Below are 23,669 nucleotides of genomic sequence, written 5' to 3' on the forward strand. Positions count from 1 at the left end.
ACCAATAGAGTGACCAGATACAATAAAGAATGCCCCATTAAATTTGAATTTCAGATAAACAATGAATAAATTTTTTAGTATAAATATATAGCTCCCATGCAATATTTGGGACATACTAAAACTAAAAAACCTACCCATTGTTTAACAGGACATATTTATATTTAAAAGTTATTTGTTTTTTATCTGAAATTCAAATTTAGCTGTCATATATTTATAATTGCTAAATCTGGCAACCCTGGACGGGCAGGAAAGAACAAAAATCCAGTGAGGTGTACATTATTACTGTTACTTAAGCTATTGGCTATTGAGGACAGGAATTAGGTCTCATAGAGAATCTGCTATGGACTTCAGATAATCCTTGGCAGGCCACTGTGTAAAATACAAGGTTCATGTTGAGATCCTCATAAAACTTAAAATAAGCTGCATGAATATGGACAGAAAATATCAAAGAAAGGAATATCTCAGACTTCAGCGAACCAGATATGACTACCTAAATATCATTTCTAACCACTAGAAATGGTACATTCTAATTTTTAAGTTATATTGGACATTTTACTTCAAATCCATTTGGAAAATAATTGGGTTGGGATGGAGGACGGTCTTACCTCTTAACTGTTTACAGTAAACAGAAATCAAATCTAGAGGATCTTTTTACTGATCAAGTCTGTAGCACTTAGTGAATGCATTAGCTTTTACAGGCTGAAATATTTTTCTTTTTAATTACCTGAGAATACTCAAGGAGAATGGGAATCGGGTTATTTCATTTTATTTTTTAAGGAATCAGGTTATTAATGTCAAAACTGCACCTACTGAGTATAAATTTGTTATCTAGTTAAATTTGAACAACCTCTCCAACCTAAATTGGGTAATTCCAGAATAAACATCACTTTGGGGAATGCATTTTCCCATCTGTTCTCTTATTGATCATGCAAACTAAAAAAATACCCAAATACCCACTTTATACCACAGTATGTATGGGGGCTCCGTACATACTTTAATTCTTCAAATGGAATTATATATTAGTATAATTATTTATACACACCCTACTACATTAAAAAAAAGGGTCGGGGTGATTTTATCTGTGTATTTTATGGATCATCATGTGGTGTCAGGCAGAGTTGGCATCAGTTTTGTTCATCAAAGCTGCTTGTAGAAAGTGGTAGAGTTTGAGTTGGGCTTCTAGGGTGAGCCATCTATGAAAAAAAAAGGGTCCCAATTATAATATGAATTATGTTCCTGTGGCCAACACAGATCTCCTTGCTCACTAACAGAATCCAGATTTTGTGCAGGGCAGCAATACAGCCAGACTCTAAAAACCCCTTTTCCCAGTTTTTCTGATATAATTAGAAGGTGGATAGCACCTGTTTAAAGAGAAGAGGGGTAACTTAGCTAGCATACCCTTTTGTCCTTTGCCTTTCTCCTTATCTTGCCTAGAATGTGGACACTGGGCTTCAGGAGGTGTAGGCATTCTTTACCATGAGGATAAAAGCCACACATTAAGGATGGAAGAGCAGGGATGACATGTGAAGCTGCTGTCCCAGTTATGGGCTGCCTACTTCCCAAAGGAATATGCAGGTAAGAAAAATAAGCCCCTACTTGGTCAAGCCACAATGGTCAGATTTTTGTTACCTAATGCAAAAGCAAATTTCGTTACCAAATGCAAAACCTAACTAATACAGTTGCTTCAGACTTAAAGGAAAAAGGAAGCCTAAGGACAGGAGTGGGGAAGGGGGAGGGTCATTTTATGTCGAACAACAGTTTTTAAAAAACTTCCTCCTACTAAGTGAATTTTGGTGAATACCTCATATGGTAGATATCTTTTCTAGGATTTTTTATGTTGTTGCTCAATATGTGTGCTTATTATTTATCGTATTTTCATTTATTTCCACATTACTCAACTCATTATAGTAATTATGGGGTAGGGCAGGGACAAAAAAGAATCCCAGAGCTGAACAAAGAAAGGAAGGGCCTTAGTCCTTCAGTGAGGCCCCTGCCCTTCATAATTTGTGGTATCACCAAGGATTGTGATCTGGGGGTAGACTCCCTACTGGATGCTCCAAAAAGAGGAAAGAGGAATGTGGCCACACCTCCAAAGAAGGCGGTGTAGTGTCCAGGAGGACGGAGTTGATTGGCAAGAAGTTGATTGGCAAGCTGTTTGCAAAAGGCATTGATTCTTAATGAGGAAACAAAGGGAGGACAGTGTTGGGTTGGCAAAGTGTCAGCAGAGAAGTCCGTGGCGTGTCTCTATGTCCAGAGGGAAATGGAAATACAAGCTTCATAGCCAAAGGGGCCAGCAGCCCTGTGTCCCAGCACTCTAGTAGGAGTGGCAGAAGGATGGCTACTCCCTACAGATCCAGTGACAGAAGTGAACAGGGAGATGACAGACAAAAGGGTTTGGAAGAAATCACATCAGGCCCCACTAATATACTAGATTTTGGTGTATGGGTCATACGTGTAGGTGACAAAGGAGAAAGCTGCTGAGACCTTTTCCTATCAACTGCACGATCTGCTCCCTATCTATATCTCCATCCCTGTCTTTCACCACTGTCAGACTTGCTCTCTCTGTTATAGCTACTTTGGCCCCTTTTCAGTTTCTCAGTTAGGCCATGATCCTTCCACCATAAGACCCTTGCATATACTGTTCTTTTTGCCTGGAGCTCTTTCTTCCCAGACATCCATGGTGGGCACACCACCTTATCCCATAGGTACCCTTCCCAGTTAACACCTATTCATCCTTCAAGTCTCACTTCATCACTTCCTAAGGGAATCCTTCCTAGATCACCCAGGCTAGATAAAGTTCCTCTATGGGTTCCCACAGAACTCTGTTCCTTTCCTTTATAGTACTTATCTCAGTGTAGAATTATACAAATATGTGATTATTTGACTAATGTCTATTTTCCCCACTAGGCTAAAAGCTCCAACACAGTAAAGCCAGGTCTGTTTTTGCTTACCACCGTATCCCTAGTACTCTAGGAGAGTGCCTGGCATATGGGAAGTGCTTAATAAATACTTATCTAAGGGAATTAACAAAACCAGACATTCATGGTTAAAGTAGAGATAATAATGTTAGCTATGTCACAGAATTTTATAAAGCCTAAATATGAAAGTGTTTTGTAAAGCATAAGGTGCCATTTAAAAATTATTATAAGAAAGATCCTTTGGATTATATGATTCTAAATAAATGATTTTGAAGAAAAGGAAACTTTTTTTTTTTCCCCCTAAAGGCTTACCTGAAACTTTCTCCTCAAGGCCCGGGTCATTACTGGAGTCAGCCCAGTTCCTGTTTCCATATTTTCTTTATTGGTAAATGGGGTTCCACCTGGGCTCCTGCAAAGGTATTGACAATATTAGAAGCTATGTTTTATGCTAACTTTTCAAATGGATTTAGAAAGCATAAAGATAAGAGAGTGTATTACCTCTCTACATCAACTTTTCTAAGTAGTTTCCGCAGATCTATTTGGCCTTTACCAGGGGTACTGATGAAATAAAGATATAAAAGTTAGAGCTTGCCAGACTTTATCATCTTTCCCAAAGCAAAGCAGCCATTTCTATAGGCAATGTCCTAGAAAGTAGTTCTATTTGTTACATTAAAAAATAGCAGCAGAGGGGCGCCTGGCTGGCTCAGTCAGTACAGCGTGTGACTCCTGATCTCGGGGTCGTGAGTTCAAGCCCCACATTGGGCGCGGCGCCTACTTAAAAACAAAAATAGCTATAGATGCTGATAAGAGCATAAGGTGACATAATTGTCCTAATAAGTAATAAGTAATATGTCTTGATTCAGTAATTATACATATAAGAATCCATCTTAGAGAAAGACTCAGCTATGCACACAGATGGTGGACAAGGATGTTCACTGAAGAGTTAGAAATAAAAAAATCATAAACAACCTAAATGTCTCAAAACAGGAGTTTATCTATGAAATTTGCATATAATGTACTGTATATACAGAAAAAGTCAAAATGATGCTTTAAAGTGATTTTTAATAAGATGGGGGAAAGTTCTTGACACATTAAATGGGAAAAGCCTTAACTGTATGTACGGTATGATTACACACAGGTACACAAACATGTACGCACGTGGGCACACACACATGATTTCACTGATTCCAAGACATACTAGTTTTCATATTTTATTATTCCTGAAATTGGGCTGCTTTAAAAATTCTTTTTTTTTCCTTCCTTTTTTAAGTAATCTCTATCCCCAACATGGGACTCAAACTCATGACCCAAAGATCTTCTGACTAAGCCAGCCAGGCGCCCCTAAAAAAATTCTTGATATTATTTCTTTTCCTCCCAAATCCATTTATTTTTATTTTATTTTATTTTATTTTATTTTATTTTTTAAGTAATCTCTGTGCCCAGCTTGAGGCTCGAGCTCATAACTGGAGATTTGAGAGTCACATGCTCCACTGACTAAGCCAGCCGGGCACCCCTGAGCCAACCCTGCCCCCAAATCCACTATTAAATCAATGGTGTATCGTATAATAAACAGCATCATGAAATGGAAATAATAGAGTAGATATCTACACAAAGACTAGAATGATAAACAACAGTATGTTAATAATAGCTATCTTCAATCATACAGTTATTTGAATGATTTTTTCTTTTTTTTAAATTTTTTTAAAGATTTTATTTATTTGAGAGAGAGAGAGAGAGAGAGACAAGCAGGGGGAGGGGCAGAGGGACAAGCAGACTCCCCTCTGAGATCATGACCTGAGCTGAAGGCAGACGCTTAACTGACTGAACCACCCAGGTGCCCCCGTTTTCTTCTTTAAACTTTTCTGTGGATTTCCAGTTTTCTACAATGAGGATATATAACCTTTAAAGTTAGAGATAAGCAAAAAAATCATTCTTTTAAGTAACAGTAGAGCATGACACAGTGTAGTTCCTTACATCAAGACATTTGTAACTCGAGTTGATAGCACTTTGGAGTTGGGCTTCAGGGTGACACGCTGCAGGTCAGAGACAGTAACTAGTGGATTCTGTGCCTTTGGTGACGGTACAAGCTTTAATCACAAAATGAGACAGTATCAAAAAACACACTTAAAAATATCATTCAAAATGTAAACATGCTGCAACAATGAAGACTTGAATGCTGAGTATGTGTAAGATAATATCCACTACTCAATTTTTATTTCAAAGCTTCAAAGTATGTCTCTACTTCTTTAGACTAATGGTTGGTAGATAAAACTGCCTAATTAAATAATTTTGGGATCTACACATTTTGTTGAGGAGATCCAAAACTACTCAAATAAAACATCAAATACTTACCTCAGAATGGCTTCTGTACATGAGACTTATGTTTATTTTCCAGAAAGGGACAACCAGGTTAAAAGCTGAAAGATCATGTGTATGGTCAGTGACATCTTACCTCCTTCCTTTCATCAAAACACTGTGTCTTCTTTAATTTCACAGTCAGTAGATCTTCAACTGTTATCTGCATGGGTCCCTCTTTTTTTAATGGTCCAGCCTTAAAATACATGGAGAGGTTAGAATTCCAGTTGTAACCAGGATATCTAGTCAAATGCAAATCCAAATCTAGTTTTATTTTATTTTATTTTATTTTAAAGATTTTATTTATTTATTGGACAGAAAGAGACACAGTGAGTGAGGGAACACAAGCAGGGGGAGTGGGAGAGGGAGAAGCAGGCTTCCCGCTGAGCAGAGAGCCTGATGCAGGGCTCGATCCCAGGACCCTGGGATCATGACCTGAGCTGAAGGCAGATGCTTAACGACTGAGCCACCCAGGCGCCCCCAATCTAGTTTTTAAAAACTCATTTAAAAACTAACTCTTATTTGCCCTAGGAACTAGCAAATTCTTTTCATTCAAACAAGAATGATCCTGTTTTTAGTACCCATGGATGCTACTGCTATTGTATTCATCAAAATGTAAGGCTTTGACAATAAATAAGAGATGGGCCAGTTCCCTGCAACTATGAATCTTCCTCAGGAGTCATGATAATAAGACAGGAGTTGATGGAGTTCCTCACATCAAGGTGAAGTTTTGCTTGAATTACCTAAAAAGTTGACTCAGTTCCCGGAGAACAAGAATGTACAGTCAGAGGGATATGCATTATGGCAAACATAATATTAGGCTCTGGATTTAACCCAGCCAATTTATTTATTTATTTTTTAAAGATTTAATTTATTTATTTGACAGAGAGAGAGACAGTGAGAGAGGGAGCACAAGCAGGGGGAGTGGGAGAGGGAGAAGCAGGCTTTCCGTGGAGCAGGGAGCCCGATGCGGGGCTCGATCCCAGGACCCTGGGATCATGACCTGAGCCAAAGGCAGACGCTTAACGACTGAGCCACCCAGGCGCCCCTAACCCAGCCATTTTATCTATCTATCTATTTATTTATTTATTTAAAAAAGATTTTATTTATTTATTTATTTGACAGAGAGAGACACCGCGAGAGAGGGAGCACAAGCAGGGGGAGTGGGAGAGGGAGAAGCAGGCTTCCCACCGAGCAGGGAGCCCGATGTGGGGCTCGATCCCAGGACCCTGGGATCATGACCTGAGCCGAAGGCAGACGCTTAGCGACTGAGCCACCCAGGCACCCCTAACCCAGCCATTTTAAACCAGATGTATCTGGAGTGAAAATTCAGCAGATTTTTAAACAGGGTCATGCTGATCTTAGTGATTCACAAATATTCCCTTGGTGGATAAGTAATTAATGGAGACTGGTCCTTCAGCTTAATGACATTATACTTTAGGATCCACCAACTCTTTTTATTCTGACTTTACTCATTAAGCCACCTTCTGTTCTTAATTTGGTTTCCCAGGGAGGTTTTTCTTTTGGTGAAAAGATATTCTGAGAAGCCATTAGGAATATTCTGATCCACTGGCTTTCATTCATTTATCCTTAAAAAAAAAAAATCGCTTTTCTTTCTAAATCCAGTTCCTACAGGACTGAGTTTTTAAAAACGTAATCACTGACATAATTAAGATATGGAATCAGAAAGAAAAAAAAAAATGCAGCTTTCCTCTCAAAGCCCTTAGCGTCATCTCAAAAGGCCACCTTGCTTTACTCCTACATTTGACACTGGCCAAAACATGTCATTACGAGGTTGTTTCCTACCTGAAGTGCTTTAGTGCGATCAGATCTTCTGAGCGGCACAGGTGCTGTAGGCGGTGGTGGCGGAGGCAGAGGAGGAGGTGGGGGCGGTGGGGGCGGAGGCACAGCTGGAAGGTGGCTGGCTGGCTGTGGCAGAGTGGGAGGAAGTACAGCCCGAGATTCTCCAGGGGTGGTTAGCACACAGGCGGGCACATTTGTAAATGTTTGACCACAGCTTGGGCAGGAAGATTTTTCCAAGACAGTCTGTAAGAAAACATTACATTTAGCAAACGAATAGCAGATTAATTTGGTTCTTGTGGCTCAGAGTCATCGAGATAATAGCTACCATGTACTGAATGCTTTCTCAGTATACTACGTGTTTTTTAATATTTTCTCATTTATCGCAAGCCCATTCACTCACTCATTCGTCCACTCGCATATTTGTGTGTGCAATATGCCAGGCACTGTGGGTACAGTGTGCACCCTGTCTGTGACATCATGGAGCTGACAGTCTGGTAAGGAAGGCAGACATTAAACACACACACCCACAACAAAACAAAATAACGCTTCGGTGCAAACAATGAAGTGTGCTGTGGGCATGAATAGTGAGAAACCTGGAGAGAGATATTTAGCCATAATCTCAAGGATGAATTGCAATTTATCAGGTCTCAAGGGAGATAAGGTCTGGGGAAAGAGAGTCCCCCCCCCCTCCCCAAATTCATATGTTGAAGCCCTAACCCTAGTCCCTCAGGATGCCTTTGGAGATAGGGCCTTTAAAGAGGTGATTAAGTTAGAACGAGGCCGTTAGAGTGGGCTGTCATCCAATTTGACTGGTGTCCTTATAAAAAGAAGAAATTTGAACATACAGGAGAAACATCAGGGATGTGTGTGTAGAGACAAGACCATCTGAGGACACAGTGAGAAGGCAAGCGGAAGGAGAGAGGCCTAAGAAGAAACTAACTCTGCCAATACCTGGATCTTAGACTTTTAGCCTCTAGAACTGTGGGAAAATAAATTTCTGCTATATAAGCCACCCAGTCCACGCTACTTTGTTATGGCAGCCCTGGGAAATGAAAAATAACCCTACGGAATAAGATGGTGTATTAGTTTCCTATGGCTTCTTTATCAAATTATCACAAATTTGGTGGCTTAAAACAATTGAAATTCATTTTTTCACAGTGCTGGAGGCTAGAAGTCTAAAATCAAGATGGCAGCAGGGCTGTGCTACCTCCCAAGCGTCTAGGGAAGAATCTGTTCCCTGCCTCTTCCTGTTTTGGGTAGCTATGGTCATTCCTGAGCTTGAGACTACATCACTCCAATCTCTGCTTGTGCTCCCACTGCTCCTCCTCTCCTCTGTGTGTGCTCTGCTCTCTCTCTTATAAGGACATTTGTCATTGGATTTAGGGTCCACTCAGATAATAGAGTATGATCTCCTCATTTCAAAATCCTTAACTTAAGGGGCACCTGGCAACTCTTGATCTCGCGGTCATGAATTCAAGCCCCATGCTGGGTGTAGAGATTACTTAAAATAAAAAATCCTTAACTTAATTACATGGGCAAAGACCCTTTCCCCAAATAAGGTCATATTTATAGGTTTCAGGGATTAGGACTTGGACATATCTTTTGGAGGCCGTTGATTCAGCCCACCAAAGATGATATCATCCTCATTTTTAGAAGAGGAAACTCAGGCCTAGATGAGTGAGGTGATTTGCCTCTCTTCCTGTCTGATTCATCTTGAGGTACATGTTCTGGGACAAGGGTGTAATCCCAGAAGCTTCACTGCAAACCAACAAGTGCAATGTTTATTTTTTGAGTTTTAGACATTGAGAATAGGGGCCTTGCTTAGGGGAGTTTGGAGACAATGGATATTTATGGCTTTTTCTGCCTCTATCAGTCAAGAAAATAGAAATCATCCTGAGTCTTTATTTATTTATTTATTTATTTTTAAGATTTTATTTATTTATTTGAGAGAGAGAGAAAATGAGAGAGAGCACATGAGAGTGGGGAGGGTCAGAGGGAGAAGCAGACTCCCTGCCGAGCAGGGAGCCCGATGCGGGACTCGAGCCTGGGACTCCAGGATCATGACCTGAGCCGAAGGCAGTCGCTTAACCAACTGAGCCACCCAGGCACCCCCATCCTGAGTCTTTAAAAGAGGGTAAAGGTAGGGGCGCCTGGGTGGCTCAGTCATTAGGTGTCTGCCTTTCGGCTCAGGTCATGATCCCGGGGTCCTGGGATCAAGCCCCACATTGGGCTCCCTGCTCCGTGGGAAGCCTGCTTCTCCCTCTCCCACTCCCCCTGCTTCTGTTCCCTCTCTCGCTGTGTCTCTCTGTCAAATAAATAAATAAAATCTTAAAAAAAAAAAAAAAGAGGGTGAAGGTAACGTGGGAGAGTTGGTTACATTGATGGTGAAAGAGCTGAAAACACACAGGGAACTTTGAGGCAGCCCAGAGATTAGCAACAGCAAAAAGCCATGAATACCCTGAGGCTGGAGGGGAACAGGGAAGAGCAGTATAACCAGATCTCTAGAGGTGGGTTAACCCAGACAATCAAGAAACATGGTAGACTTACCTGAAGGGAGCTGGAGTGAGGGAGATAACAATAATCATCACTGGAGAAATTGCCCAATGCAGAGAACAAAGGGGAAAAACACACTCCCTCCATACGGCCACCAGTCTCTCATCAGTGTCTCCCATTAGCCAAGCACAACCAGAACCAGGTGACATGGAGCTTGGGACACACAGCCTGCATGGGTTAACCCCAGTGCAGTGCAGAGCAGAGCAGAGCCTTGAAGCCTAAGGAATAGACCTGCGGGCAAACAGGCCCAAGACTAGCACCTGCCTGTAGCCATTCCTCCTTCTGGTAAAAGCAGCATGCTGGTATTCCTATGGGGGATGACCCCTGCCCTCCCTCTCTGATTCCGGATTTCTTTTTATTTAACAATACCAACCTTCAGTGTTTCCTGGAGCTTGCATAATTCACTTTCCAAAATGCAAAACTGTTGTTTTAGACTGTGAAGTTCTCGATGGCAGAAACGGGATGGAAAGACGGTGTCCTTCAATACTTCTAAACTCTGAAATTCAAAATTAAACAAGCCTGAAATCTATAAGTAACATGATCAGGACAAGAAAAAAGAGAGAAAAAAGCGGTTTGATGTATGTTTTACAGAAGAAAAGGCCTATATGACCCCATAATTTCATCTTACCTGAGCTTAGCTTTAGTGTTGTGCTGACCTGAGCACACACACATGCGAACACACATACCAAGTATGCAGAAAAACCATATTGCTGAAAACGGGTATGTCAAACCCATACCTGGGCCATGCAGTTCTGGCACCAACTGTATATAGACCACACTCTATTTGTCCAAAGTTTTACAGTATCTTTGATATTGGGAAATCTGAAGTTCCAGGATGGTCTTAGCCGGCTTCTGCTAAGGGATGTATCTCCTGAAGGAATAACCACTCTGTAGGAAAAACAAAACCAAACCAATAAAAAACTCCTGAGTTGGATTAACAGCTCTATTTATTTATTTATTAAAGTATTTTCTTAAAGATTTTATTTATTTATTTGACACAGAGAGAAAGAGCACAAGCAGGGGGAGCAGCGGAAGAAGAGGGAGAAGCAGACTCCCCACTGAGCAGGGAGCCCGATGTGGGGCTCAGTCCTAGGTCCCTGGGATCATGACCTGAGCCAAAGGCAGACGAGCCCCATATCTGGCTCTGCACTCAGTGGGAGTCCGCTTGGGATTCTCTCTCACCCTCTGCCCCTCCCCTCACTTGCTCTCTCTCTCTCAAATAAATCTTTTTTTATTATTATTTCTTAAAGATTTTATTTATTTATTTGACAGAGACACAGCAAGAGAGGGAACACAAGCAGGGGGAGTGGGCGAGGGAGAAGCAGGCTTCCCGCCGCGCAGGGAGCCCATTCGGGGCTTGATCCCAGGACTCTGGGATCATGACCTGAGCCGAAGGGAGCTGCTTAACCGACTGAGCCACCCAGGCGCCCCTCAAATAAATAAATCTTTAAAAAATAAAATAATAGGGGCGCCTGGGTGGCTCAGTCGTTAAGCGTCTGCCTTGGCTCAGGTCATGATCCCAGGGTTCTGGGATCAAGCCCCGCGTCTGGCTCCCCGCTTGGCGGTAAGCCTGCTTCTCCCTCTCCCACTCCCCCTGCTTGTGTTCCCTCTCTCGCTGTGTCTCTCTCTGTCAAATAAATAAATAAATAAAATCTTTAAAAATATATATATTTTATTTATTTATGGGGGGGAGGGGCAGAGGGAGGGAGAAGCAGACTTCCTGCTGAGCAGGGGGCCCAGGAGAGGACCCTGGGATCATGACCTGAGCTGAAGCCAGATGCTTAACCAACTGAGCCACCCAGGCACCCCTAACCTCTTAAAACAATGATCACCACATAAAGTTTAGAATGCTCAGTCAAAATTTAATTTCTGATGAGGGATGAATAATATTTTAGTGTAAGTATCCTGTAAATGTTGCATGGGACAATATTAAAAAATATTTTTTATCTGAACTTTAAATTTAATTGGGCATTCTTTGCTAAATCTGGTGACCCTGTCCTTAACGGATCAGATTTTTAGTATTTTTTTCTTTTCCACACTTACGCCTTACCTTTCTGGTGAGGGTGGCGGAGGAGGAGGTGTAATTAGCTTGGGCTGCAAGTGAGAGGCTTCTCTTTTTTTGAATAATCTTTTTGCTTTGGCTTTTAGCTTTCTTCTCCGTTGCTTGAACTTGGGCATGATTTCTGTAGAGAAAATTTTTTTTTTACATTTTTTATTTTAGAATAATACATACATACAGAAAATGTAAAAATCTTAACTGTACAGTTCAATGAATTATCAAAGTGAACACACCCTTCTAACCACCATTTGGTTAGGAAATGGATCGCTACCAGCATCCCAGAAGTCCCCTGAAGTGAAGAAAAATTTAAACCCAGATTTAAAGTTTCTTTAGAGACTTGGCTTTGGCATTACGTCGCTCTCTAATTTTGTTTTGCTTGTCTTGCTTTTCTTCATTAAGTCAAGTGTATTTCCATTTCTTGTAAGAGAGAAAAATGGCTATAGTTGGGTTATGGTCAGTTATTAAAAGAAGTTTCTTTCCAGTAACATTTACTGAGCACCCACTGTGATAGATGGAGTTGGAGAGGAAGAAACAAATTTAACCACTGAATGTCCATTTGCTTTTGGGCACCTTCACATACACTTTCTCAGTGAATCCTCACTACCCTGCAAGATTTTATCCCTGAGGAAGAGGACTTTTACTCCCATTTTTACACTAAGAATAAACTGAGACATAGAAAGATTATATGATTTGCCACTGTAATGCAGTAAATAAATCTCCAAAGACCGTGTTCTTTCTAACACTCTGTGGTGCAAAAGTTGATTAAATAGGTGATATACAATGTAATAGCAGTTACCCCAAATATTTCAAAACATTTATTTTAAAGCATTTTAAAACACTATCTAGTGTATTTAGATTTTAATCTAGATCCTTTTCTGAAGAAAATTAAGTCAGAACTAGTTTGATGTGAAGAAGAACTTTGCTGGTTGCTGTTGTTGCTACCTGAGGAACAAAGATGTCATTATTCAAGTAGAGAACTAAAAATGGTCTCAAGGGCTGGGCCTCCTTCCCTTCAAACTCACATTTGAATAGGAACAATTGGCCTTTAAAATACACATTCATTCCACTTTTGTTCACCCAGAAACCTTTCAATACTTGGTATGCAGGTCTAGGCTTGCTCAGCTCTCAGATTGCACTGGCTGAAGAACCTCCTTTTTTAACTGGCTGTGGGTTGTAAAAACTCTGAAGTGGCTTACTGCAGTTCCAAGAGCTTTGGTCTTGCAGAGGGTACCCCTAATGGCAATGGATGACAGTGCATATTATCAACAGCCCTTCTAGGAGGAAGGGTTCTCCAGTAGCATCTTATTGAACTAATGCCAGGTCTCAAACTAACAGTTTTCCTTAATTGTTCTTACAGACATGGGAGATACGCTAAAAAATAGTTAGCTGACTTCACTTGTATTATATCACTTCTTCCTGCTGAAATAATGAAAGATGGCTAAGCAGGGATTATTAAATTACAAAGGATATCTAAAGGATTCATTGATTTTTTAAAACAAACTTAACACAAAACTAAAATACTCTGAATGAAGATGTTTAGGAGAGCCTCAGAGGAAGCAGCAATCTTGCTGTTGCCTGAAAAAAAAAGATTAAACCTCATCAAATCCATGCCCACGATTTTCTATGGAGAGATGTCACTGAGAACCTCTACCCAAGGTCCAGAGTTCACTGGGTGAAATCCCCAGAATCTGAGACTTCCATGGTAACCTCTTCTTCCATGTCTTCCATCTGCCCCTATGCAACCCTCCCCCCTTCTGTTCCCTCTTTCCCTTTGATGTCTTTTATTAGACATCATACTGACACAGAGAAGTGGCCTCCTGCCTCTTTTTTCCCCCTATATTCACCAATCCCTCAGTTAGAAAAACAGACTTTAGAAAGGAGCTGGACATTCTGCTTTAAACTTGGTAGATTGGCTCCATACCTTTCTCTCCACTCCAATGGTGTGCTGGGGTTGGCAACAACTGATATATTTTCAGGAAGTCTGTGAGTTAGTTTTTAAACCCATCCACCATTAAAATTAAATTATATAAACTTATAATTAGATAATTTATATTTAAGATGGTAATAAAGGGGAGCCTGGGTGGTTCAGTTGGTTAAGGGTCTGCCTTCGGCTTGGGTCCTGATCTCGTGGTCCTGGGATCGAGTCCCACATCGGGCTCCTTGCTCAGCGGAGAGCCTGCTTCTCCCTCTGCCTGCCGCTCCCCTTGCTCATGCTCTCTCTCTCTCTCTCACTCATGCTCTGACAAGTAAATAAATAAAATTAAAAAAAAATGATAATAAATATGATGCAAAACTCATCACTTCCTAATGATTTTACTATTATCTATGCTCTTGCCGTTGTTTACCTTATTGTATCTATATAGTGAAAATGCTATAAAATGCTCATTTCTTTCCAATTCCACATTCAGTGACTTCACGTTGAAAACTTGAAATTGGCTGTGATGGGAGTATTTACACCATGGATATTATAAAACACCACAAATCAGGGCTTGATTCATTATGTTGTTGATTGTTAAGAGAGTGATAAAGAAAATGTTAATAATGCAGATCACATTTAAAAGCATATCTTGGGGGCACCTGGTTTGCTCAGTTGGTTAAGCATCTGCCTTCGGCTCAGGTCATGATCCCGGGGTCCTGGGATAGAGCCCCATGACTAGCTTCCTGCTCAGCAGGGAGTCTGCCTCTCCCTACCCCATCCCCCCTGCTCATGTGTGTGCACAGTCTCTCTCTCTCTCTCAAATAAATAAATAAAATCTTTTTAAAAAGTGTGTATCTTTTCTGTAGTTGTTACATTGTAAAAAGCATAAAATAATTGAGGAATATTCTGGTATTTGAAAATGATTATTCGATTCATCAAAGAAGTTGCTTACATAATTGAAATGAAGTTCCAATATAAATCTTTGGTTCACTTTATCTTATTCTATAGAGTAAATGAAAAGATCAACTGACATTCCTATCAGGACTATACTTGTTTATAAATTGGAACCATAGCAGGGCACCTGGGTGGCTCAGTCCGTTAAGTGTTCAACTTTTGATTTCGGCTCAGGTCATGATCTCCGGGTTGTGAGATCAAGCTTCAAGTGGGCTCCACGCCCAGCACAGAGTCTGCTTGAGGTTCTCTCCCTTCTCCTCTGCCCCTCCCCTCTCTTGCTCTCTCTCTCTCTAAAATAAATAAATAAAATCTTAAAAAAAGTAAATTGGAACCATAGCTTGGCTACAGATACAAGAAGTCTGTAAAAATCAACAATAGTATTCTCTGAGAATCAACTGTATGTGAAATTTATAAGAACATTATAGGGGTGCCTGGCTGGCTCAGTCATTAGAGCATGTGATGCTTGATCTCAGGGTTGTGAGTTCAAACCACATGTTGGGTACAGAACTTACTTTAAAAAAAGCATTATATATATTTTATTATTGTTTATAATTTTTTAATTTCCTGTTATTAGTAAATTTATAATAAAATTATGCATATGTATCTATTAAACATTTATTAGCACACTATTGGTCCAACCCTTCTGAAACATAACAAAAAAAGGCAGTAAAGGAGTGGTGAATATATTTCTCTTTCTTTCTTTTTTTAAAGATTTTATTTATTTATTTGACAGAGAGGCACAGTGAGAGAGGGAACACAAGCAGGGGGAGTGGGAGAGGGAGAAGCAGGCTTCCCACCGAGCAGGGAGCCTGATGCGGGGCTCGATCCTAACACCCTGGGATCATGACCTGAGCAGAAGGAACGGAAGGCAGACGCTTAATGACTGAGCCACCCAGGTGCCCCCACAATTTTAATTTTTATTATTATTTATTTATTTTTTAAAGATTTTATTTACTTATTTGACACAGAGAGAGAGACAGCAAGAGAGGGAACACAAGCAAGGGGAGTGGGAGAGGGAGAAGCAGGCTTCCCGCGGAGCAGGGAGCCCGATGCAGGGCTCGATCCCAGCACCCTGGGATCATGACCTGAGCCGAAGGCAGATGCTTAACGAGTGAGCCACCCAGTAGCCCCAAAATTTTTATTTTTTTTAAAGAAATCTCTACACCCAAGTTGAAGTTGAACTTACAACCCCAAGATCAAGAGTCACACATTTGACCGACTGAGCCAGCCAGGTGCCCCAAGGAATGGTGAGTATAACATAATGTATAGAGTTGTCAAATCACTACATTGTACACCTGAAGCTAATGTAGCTTTGAGTGTCAGCTCTACTTCAATTAAATTAAAAAAAAAAAAGAGGGGTGCCTGGGTGGCTCAGTTGGTTGAACATCCACCTCTTGATCTTAGCTCAGGTCTTGATCTCAGGGTCATGAATTCAAGTCTCACATTGGGCTCCACACTGGGCATGGAGTCTACTTAGAGAGAGAGAGAAAGAAAGAAAGAGAGAGAGAGAGAAAGAAAGAGAGAGAGAGAGAGAGGAAGAAAGAAAGAAAGAAAGAAAAAGAGAGAGAGAGAGAGAGAGAGAGAAAGAAAGAAAGAAAGAAAGAAAGAAAGAAAGAAAGAAAGAAAGAAAGAAAGAAAGAAAGAAAGAAAAAGAAAAGAAAAAGAGGGGCGCCTGGGTGGCTCAGTCGTTAAGTGTCTGCCTTCGGCTCAGGTCATGATCCCAGGGTCCTGGGATCGAGCCCCACATCTGGCTCCCAGCTCAGCGGAAAGCCTGCTTCTCCCTCTCCCTCTCCCCCTGCTTGTGTTCCCTCTCTCACTGTGTCTCTCTCTGTCAAATAAATAAATAAAATCTTTAAAAAAAAAAAAAAAAAGAAAAAGAAAAAGTAAGGGCAGTAAGGAATAAAAAAATCATAAACCCATAAAACAAAGAATGGGAGCAGACTATGGGAGATGATGACTGTCAACTAAATTATGGAAAATGGAAAGCAGATGGATGAGTTGGCAGAGCAGAAGAAAGCGGAGCTTTGACTGCCTGTGGTAGGGAAGCCAAGTGGAAGCAAGACAATTCTCAGAAACTTTAAGTGAGAGGATTCTGGCCTTGAAGGCATGTAGAACCTTGAAAATTTGGGGTTAAAATAGGATTAATTAAATCTTTATAAGGATTGGATAGGCCTCTGGAGTCTGTCTTCCAGTCCTTGTAGCCAGGCAGCTCCTGGCATTTATGTCCTCTCCAGTAAAGATGGATAGGTTTATTCTCTGGAGAAGGTGAACCATAGAGGTGCTGAATTGTGGGCCATGAGGCATAGCAATAGCAGAGTCATGTGTCATCATTCAGAACGTAGGGGATAATCCTGAACTGAAAAGTAAGACTTTTCTATCCCTTTCCTCAGCTCAGCCCCCAGAACACAGGCCACCAGTTTTAATTCCCTGACTCAAACCCTCATACCTTTCACTTCCCCTTGAAGAAGACTAGAAGATTCCTCTCCAGGGAAATTGACTTGCCTGAGAAAAAGGACATATAGATATTGACATTTAGGGTCTCCCCAAAATGGCCAAGTCCTTGATCATTCACCCACTGGGGTGTCCACAGGTTGATAATATCTACCCCCTGTACTTTGAGCTTGCAATTTTTTTTCTTTTTGGTGCCTTCCTCTGACCTGCAACAGCCAAGGATCATCAGTTACTTTAGGAAAGTCTCTAACATTAAAGAGAGAGACCAAAATACACAGAGAGGGGAAAAAAAGGATTTCCATTTCAAAGGAAATGGAAAGAATGTAGGAAGCAGACCGGGCACCTAAGTGGCTCAGTTGTTAAGCATCTGACTTCAGCTCAGGTAATGAACTCAGGGTCCTGAGACCCAGTGCTGGTCGGACTCTCTGCTTAGCAGGGAGTCTGCTTGTCCCTCTCCCTTGGTCCCTCCCCCTCCCTGTGCTCTCGTTCTCTCAAATAAATAAATAAAATCTTAAAAAAAAAAAAAGAAAGAATGTAGGAGGCAGAAGGAAAAAAATTTTTTTTTCAGAAAATGAGACACTGTATTCATGAACAAGAAGGATGAGAAAAAAACTCTTAAAAATTAAAAATAGTAGAAATTTTAAAAATGTAATACAGGGGCACCTGGATGGCTCAGTTGGTTAAGCAGCTGACTCTTAATTTTGGCTCAGTTCATGATCTCAGGGTTGTGAGACTGAGCTCCGCATCAGACTCTGTGCTGGGCATGGAGCCTGCTTAAGACTCTCTTTCTCTCCCTCTCACTCTGCCCCTACTCTCTCCCTCTCTTGAAAAAAAAAAAAGGAATACAACAGTTAGAATATAAAAGTTTTAGGAGAGGGCACCTGGATGGCTCAGTCGGTTAAGCATTTGCCTTCAACTCAGGTCATGATCCCAGGGTCCTAGGATCAAGTCCCACATCAGGCTCCCTGCTCTGCAGGGAGTCTGCTTCTCCCTCTGCCCCTCCTCCCACTTGTTCTCTCAATCTCTCTCTCAAATAAATAAATAAAATCTTTATGGAAAAAAAAGTTTTAAGAGAGAACAGAGAAATGGAGAGAATTTTGTCAAATAAACAATACAGAAATATTCTCTAGAATTGAAGGGCTTGAATTTCCAGATTGAAATGGTCCACTCAGTATAATGAATAAAAGAAGATCCACACTGAGGCATGACATCACAAAAATAAAGTGAAGGGGTCCCTGGGTGGCTCAGTTGGTTGTATCTGCCTTCAGCTCTCATGATCATTGATTGGGGTCAGGGGATCAAGCTCCACATTGGGCTCTCTGCTCAGGGGGCAGTCTGCTTCTCCCTCTCCCTCTGTGATCTCTCTCACTCTCGCTCTCTCTGAAATAATAAAAATCTTAAAAAAAAAAAAAAGAGGAGATTCTAAAGGCTTCAGGAGAGAGGAAACAGTATAGAAACAGGACTGAGAAGAGAATAGCATCAGACTCCAACAGCCACACTGGAATTCTGAACGAAAAAGTTTTCAATCCTGGAATTCTATACCTGGCCAAATGTTCAGTTAAGTGTGAGCACAGAATTAAGATAAACAATAGCAATATCCAGGATAATGGTGAAAGAAGGAAAGAAAGAAAAAAAGAAAGAAAGAAAGAAAGAAAGAAAGGAAGGAAGGAAAGAAGGAAGGAAGGAAGAAAGAAAAGAAAGAAAGAAAGAAAGAAAGAAAGAAAGAAAGAAAGAAAGAAAGAAAGAAAGAAAGAAAGAAAAAGGAAAAGAAAAGAAAAAAGAAAGAAAAGGAAAGAAAAGAAATAGTATTGTAAGCATGTTATTTAGAAACATTGAAATAGGGGCGCCTGGGTGGCTCAGTCATTAAGCATCTGCCTTCGGCTCAGGTCATGGTCCCAGGGTCCTGGGATCAAGCCCTGCATCGGGCTCCCTGCTCAGCAGGAAGCCTACTTCTCCCTCTCCCACTCCCCATGCTTGTGTTCCCTCTCTGGCTGTGTCCCTCTCTGTCAAATAAATGAATAAAATCTTTAAAAAAACCCAACAAAACAAAACAGGGAGGTAAACACCTGAACAATTACAAGAATGGATAGTATTGCCCTTGGCAACTTGGAGTCAGGATTATAGAGAGATGATTCAGAAGACTGCCATCGTTTGTTTGTTTGTTTCTAAGTATAATAAGCCCTGTAGTAGTATTTGACAGTTAACCTCTGGTATATATTATTAGCTAGAAAAACAGAGTACCATCATTCTGAAACTGGGCCTTCTCTTTCTCTTCTCACCCTTTCCTGGTGGTTGTTCCAATGCCGTGCATTCAAATTTCTAAAGAGTCCTACACAAGTTCATGTATGCCATTTTGGAGATTAGTTTTCTTTCTTTCTTTCTTTCTTTTTAAAGATTTTATTTATTTATTTGACAGAGAGAGACACAGTGAGAGAAGGAACACAAACAGGGAGAATGGAGAGGGAGAAGCAGGCTTCCCGCTGAGCAGGGAGCCCGAGGCAGGGCTAGATCCCAGGACCCCGGGATCATGACCTGAGCCGAAGGTAGACGCTTAACAACTTAGCCACCCAGGTGCCCCTGGAGATTATTTTTCAATGAAAAAAAAATCTAGGAACTAAATAATATTTTCTCCCTTCTCTTTTCTCTCTCTCTGTGTGCGTGTGTGTGTGTGTGTGTGTGTGTGTGTCTGGTCTCTGGGTCATTGTTACTCTAATGACCTTCTAATTAACTACAGTAATTAATTGGCATATGCAGAGAATTGAGAGAATATGTCAAATCTGTCAGAGTAAAAAGGTACAGTCTGAGATAATTCCTAGATTAGTGTTCCATTCAAAAGTAATAACCGTGCTTCCAAAAATGAAAGATAATGAATTCCTACCTCAAAAAAAGACAGAGAACTCAACAAGCTAAAGTTTGTTATTATCATTGCTTTATTAAAAGCATTAGATATTCTGCAGAGGATACTTGTCTGAAAGAATATTTATCAGTGTTCCTCAAGGTTAAAACACATATACTTGTCCCCTTTCCAGAAGAGTTATGAGACATACAAATTCTCTTTGCTGGACTAGGTGGGATTCCAACTACTAACACTAGATAGAAGCTCTTTTTTTTTCACGATTTTTTTTTTTTTAAAGATTCACTTTATTTATTTGAGAGAGAGAGATAGAAAGCGCAAGACGGGGATGGGGCAGAGGGAGAGAATATCCAAGCAGACTCCAGCTGAGCATGGAGCCCGACTCCAGGCTGGATCCCACCAGCCATGAGATCAGGACCTGAGTCGAATCCAAGAGTCGACAGGCAACTGACTGAGCCACCCGGCGCCCCTTTTTTTTCATGATTACTTAAAGCATTTTTCCTACTTTTTTACTGAAAAGTACTCTTCCTTTTTACTGCCTTGTTTTGGAAAGAATTTAAGGCTGATTAAAAACAATCTGTACTACCACACACAAAAAGGTAGGTGAGGAAATTAGGATACTCTATTATAGAATAGAAAATATATAATATGTATTATATATTGCACTTATATACATATATTAATATACATGAATTAGAAATATTTATCTGATTAATTCATCCTGTCCCTTCTTTCTATCCCTCCCCTTTCTGTCCTGATTTCAGTTGTCTTTGCCATCTTTCCCATGTTTTATTTTTGCTAAATAGTCTATTTCCCCTGCTCTTTATTTTGAAAGATTTCAAACCTTGAGAAAAAAGAATTCAAGAAAAAATAAATAAAAAATAAAAAAAATAAAAAAGATCATGCTAATTCTGGAAAAAAATACTCATTATTCACCTAGATTCACCAATTGTTATCTGTTAACTTTCTTTCTGTATAGGTGTGTATATAATATATATTACACACTATATGTATAATTTACATAATAAGTGTATGTAATATATAAATTTATATTTTATATGATTTTATATATTATATATTATACACATACACACCCCTAAACAGAAAGACAGCAAATGATGAATCTAGGTAAATAATGAGCATCAATTATACTATTTTTGTAAATTTTCACAAAGTTTGAAATTTTTCAAAATAAAAAATATGAAAGATATACGTGTATATAGATATATAACATATATATACACAAATAATAGTTTTTAGTTTTTGGCTGAGCAGAGTTAGTTGCAGACATCATGATACTTCACACCTAGATACTTCTACTGAGTTTCCAAACATGGACATGGACATTCTCCTACAAAAGCACAATAAGAGTCAGGAAATTTAAGCTTGATAGTATCTAAGAAACAGTCCATAATTACCCCATTCACCTCAATAATATCCTTTACAGCTGCTCCCTTTCCCTTTCCACACTGCATTTAACTGTAGTGTCTTTTTAGTCTCCCTTAATTCACAACAGTTCCCTAATCTTTTCATGTATTTGCCTTTCTTCCTATTTATATTTTTGAAGACTCCAGACCAGTTGTTTTGGAAAACGTCCCTCAGTTTGAGTTTGTCTGAATATTCCTCTAATGATTCTCCTGACTTCAGCCTTTCTCCTTGCCAATCATTTTCTACAATTATAGTTAAAAAAAAAAAATATCCTGATATTCCCTTGCTTAAAAGTATTTGAAGATTCTGGGCGCCTCAGTGGCTCAGCCGATTGAGCGTCTGCCTTCAGCTCAGGTCATGATCCCAGGGTCCTGGGATCAAGTCCTGCATCGGGCTCTCTGCTCATCGTCTGCTTCTCCCTCTGCCCCTCCCCCAGCTTGTGCTCTCTCTCCCTCACTCTGTCTCTCAAATAAATAAATAAATAAAAATCTTAAAAAAAAAAGGTATTTGAAGATTCCTTTTCATCCCCTGGATAAACTAAATTCCTTACCATACCTTTCAAAGATTGTCACAGTTTAGTCTGATGGCCCTTTGCAGCCTCATCCCTTCTAGTGATTAGTGGTTTGTACTTCAGGTATGCCAAACACCAGATGCTGTTAATTTTTCTCACAGATATTTGTTGAATGCTGATAATCCACCATGGTTGGTAGGTGTGGTAGCTTTTGGGATACAATTCCAAACAAGGCCAACATAGTCTATGTCCTTATGGAATTTATACTAAATTGAAAATGTCAGGGGGCCTGGGTGGCTCAGTTGTTAAGTGTCTGCCTTCGGCTCAGGTCATGATCTCCAGGTCCTGGGATTGAGCCCCTCATTGGGCTCCCCGCTCTGCGGGAAGGCTGCTTCTCCCTCTCCTACTCCCCCTGCTGTGTTCCCTCTCTTGCTGTGTCTCTGTCACATAAATAAATAAAATCTTAAAAAAAGAAAAGAAAATGTCATCTCTTTTGTGCTTCTATAGCACTTTATACACACTCTTATTATAACATTTATTGTATTGCATTGTAACTTCTGTTTGTGTATTTATCACCAGCTGGACTGTGGGCTTTTCAAGGTTAGGATAAATTTTATTCATCTTTGTTTCCCTGGGACCAAGAGTGTAGCAGGCATTAAATAATTTTCATTCAATAAATGAATGAAATAAATCATTCCTGCTAAGTGTTAGCTAGCAAGGGATCTCTTTTTAAGTTAAGGAATATGCTTTACTACAATTACATTTTGTAAACTCTCTCAGTGAGGGAGGTTTTTAGTTCTTCAAATCATACACCTTCATATGGTTAAAGGATGGCTCCAAAACTATTTCCAGTAGGAAAATGCAATAAATAATAGGGCGAGAATTACTCTATATTATACATATATATATACTCTAGTTTATATATATATATATATATATATAATTTTATATTACTCTGTTACTCAGTTGGCACTGCTGCTTCTATTAAAACTCCACCCAGTGACAAGTGCTTTTGGTCAGGGGGTACTTCCAAAACTGTGACAGCAACGGAAATAACAATTGCATTTCATTACCCTTTTTGTAAAACACATTTTAATGTAGGTTCTTACACTTTCCCATAAACAGCTTTCAGTCAATTAATCAATTTCCATTACTAGTTCATTACTCTTGAACATTCATAGGGTATTTCTGGTACTTTAATTTTGTTTTACACAGTGCAACAATGCTTTTTTAGTTCCTGTCTTGTTTCTCTGAAGAGTTTGCAGCTCCCTAAAACGTCGTCCAACACAGTATTAGGCACAAGTAAACAGGGCACACTTTTAAAATTGACGCTCTCACAAAACCTCAGACGGTATTAAGAGCATATCAAGGAACATAGTAATACTGCCTGTCAAGAAATATATATTCTCAAACTTTAACGTGCATAAGAATCACTGGGGGTGGGAGATCTTGTTAAAATTCATGTTCTGATTCAGTGGGTCTGGGTGGAGTCCGATTATTTGCATTGTTAACAAGCGCCCAAGTGATGCAGATGCTGTTGGTCCCCGGACAACACTGAATAGCAAAGATCTAAAGGAATGTGCAAAAGGAAGGCAGACGCTTTGCTCCAAAACATATTTTGCTGAGCGTTAATTAAATACAAGTATGGTTAGGGTGGAGCCAGGCCGAGCACTTCTTACCCAACCTCAAACCTCCTCTTCCCAGTTTATCTCCCCGAGTCCAGCTAAAGTCCCCACCTCCGTAAATCTTAAGAACACAAGCAGCAAAGGCCCAGCTACTGAAGACGCGAGCCCAGGTTACAAAGGGAGATCTCCCTGCACTTACAAGTCTAAGAGCCCCGGTATAGATGGAGTCCGGGTAGAGGC

General features: G+C 40.2%; 1 protein-coding gene across 1 annotated transcript; it reads right to left on the reverse strand.

Annotated features, from left to right (window-relative positions):
* Window positions 1-207: 207 nt before the first annotated feature.
* On the reverse strand, window positions 208-23,643 carry PRR11 (proline rich 11). Its single transcript, XM_021704347.1, has 10 exons — window positions 23,629-23,643; window positions 11,680-11,812; window positions 10,367-10,517; window positions 10,003-10,125; window positions 7,080-7,319; window positions 5,371-5,469; window positions 4,893-5,005; window positions 3,417-3,476; window positions 3,231-3,327; window positions 208-1,193 (listed from the first exon to the last, which is right to left on the reverse strand). The coding sequence occupies exons 2-10, from the start codon at window positions 11,805-11,807 to the stop codon at window positions 1,125-1,127; spliced, it is 1,080 nt and encodes a 359-aa protein (XP_021560022.1). The 5' UTR covers window positions 11,808-11,812; window positions 23,629-23,643; the 3' UTR covers window positions 208-1,124.
* Window positions 23,644-23,669: the final 26 nt, after the last annotated feature.

Source organism: Neomonachus schauinslandi, chromosome 15 (assembly GCF_002201575.2).
Source record: "Neomonachus schauinslandi chromosome 15, ASM220157v2, whole genome shotgun sequence".
Taxonomy (NCBI): domain Eukaryota; kingdom Metazoa; phylum Chordata; class Mammalia; order Carnivora; family Phocidae; genus Neomonachus; species Neomonachus schauinslandi.

Excerpts from the sequence above, each read along its gene's own strand:
- PRR11 (XM_021704347.1), bottom strand. The coding sequence starts at position 11,807 with ATGCCCAAGTTCAAGCAACGGAGAAGAAAGCTAAAAGCCAAAGCAAAA. Across the intron at positions 5,470-7,079 it reads ATCGCACTAAAGCACTTCAG|GCTGGACCATTAAAAAAAGA; the intron begins GTAGGAAACAAC and ends ATGTATTTTAAG. Across the intron at positions 3,328-3,416 it reads AGAAAAGTTGATGTAGAGAG|GAGCCCAGGTGGAACCCCAT; the intron begins GTAATACACTCT and ends ATACCTTTGCAG.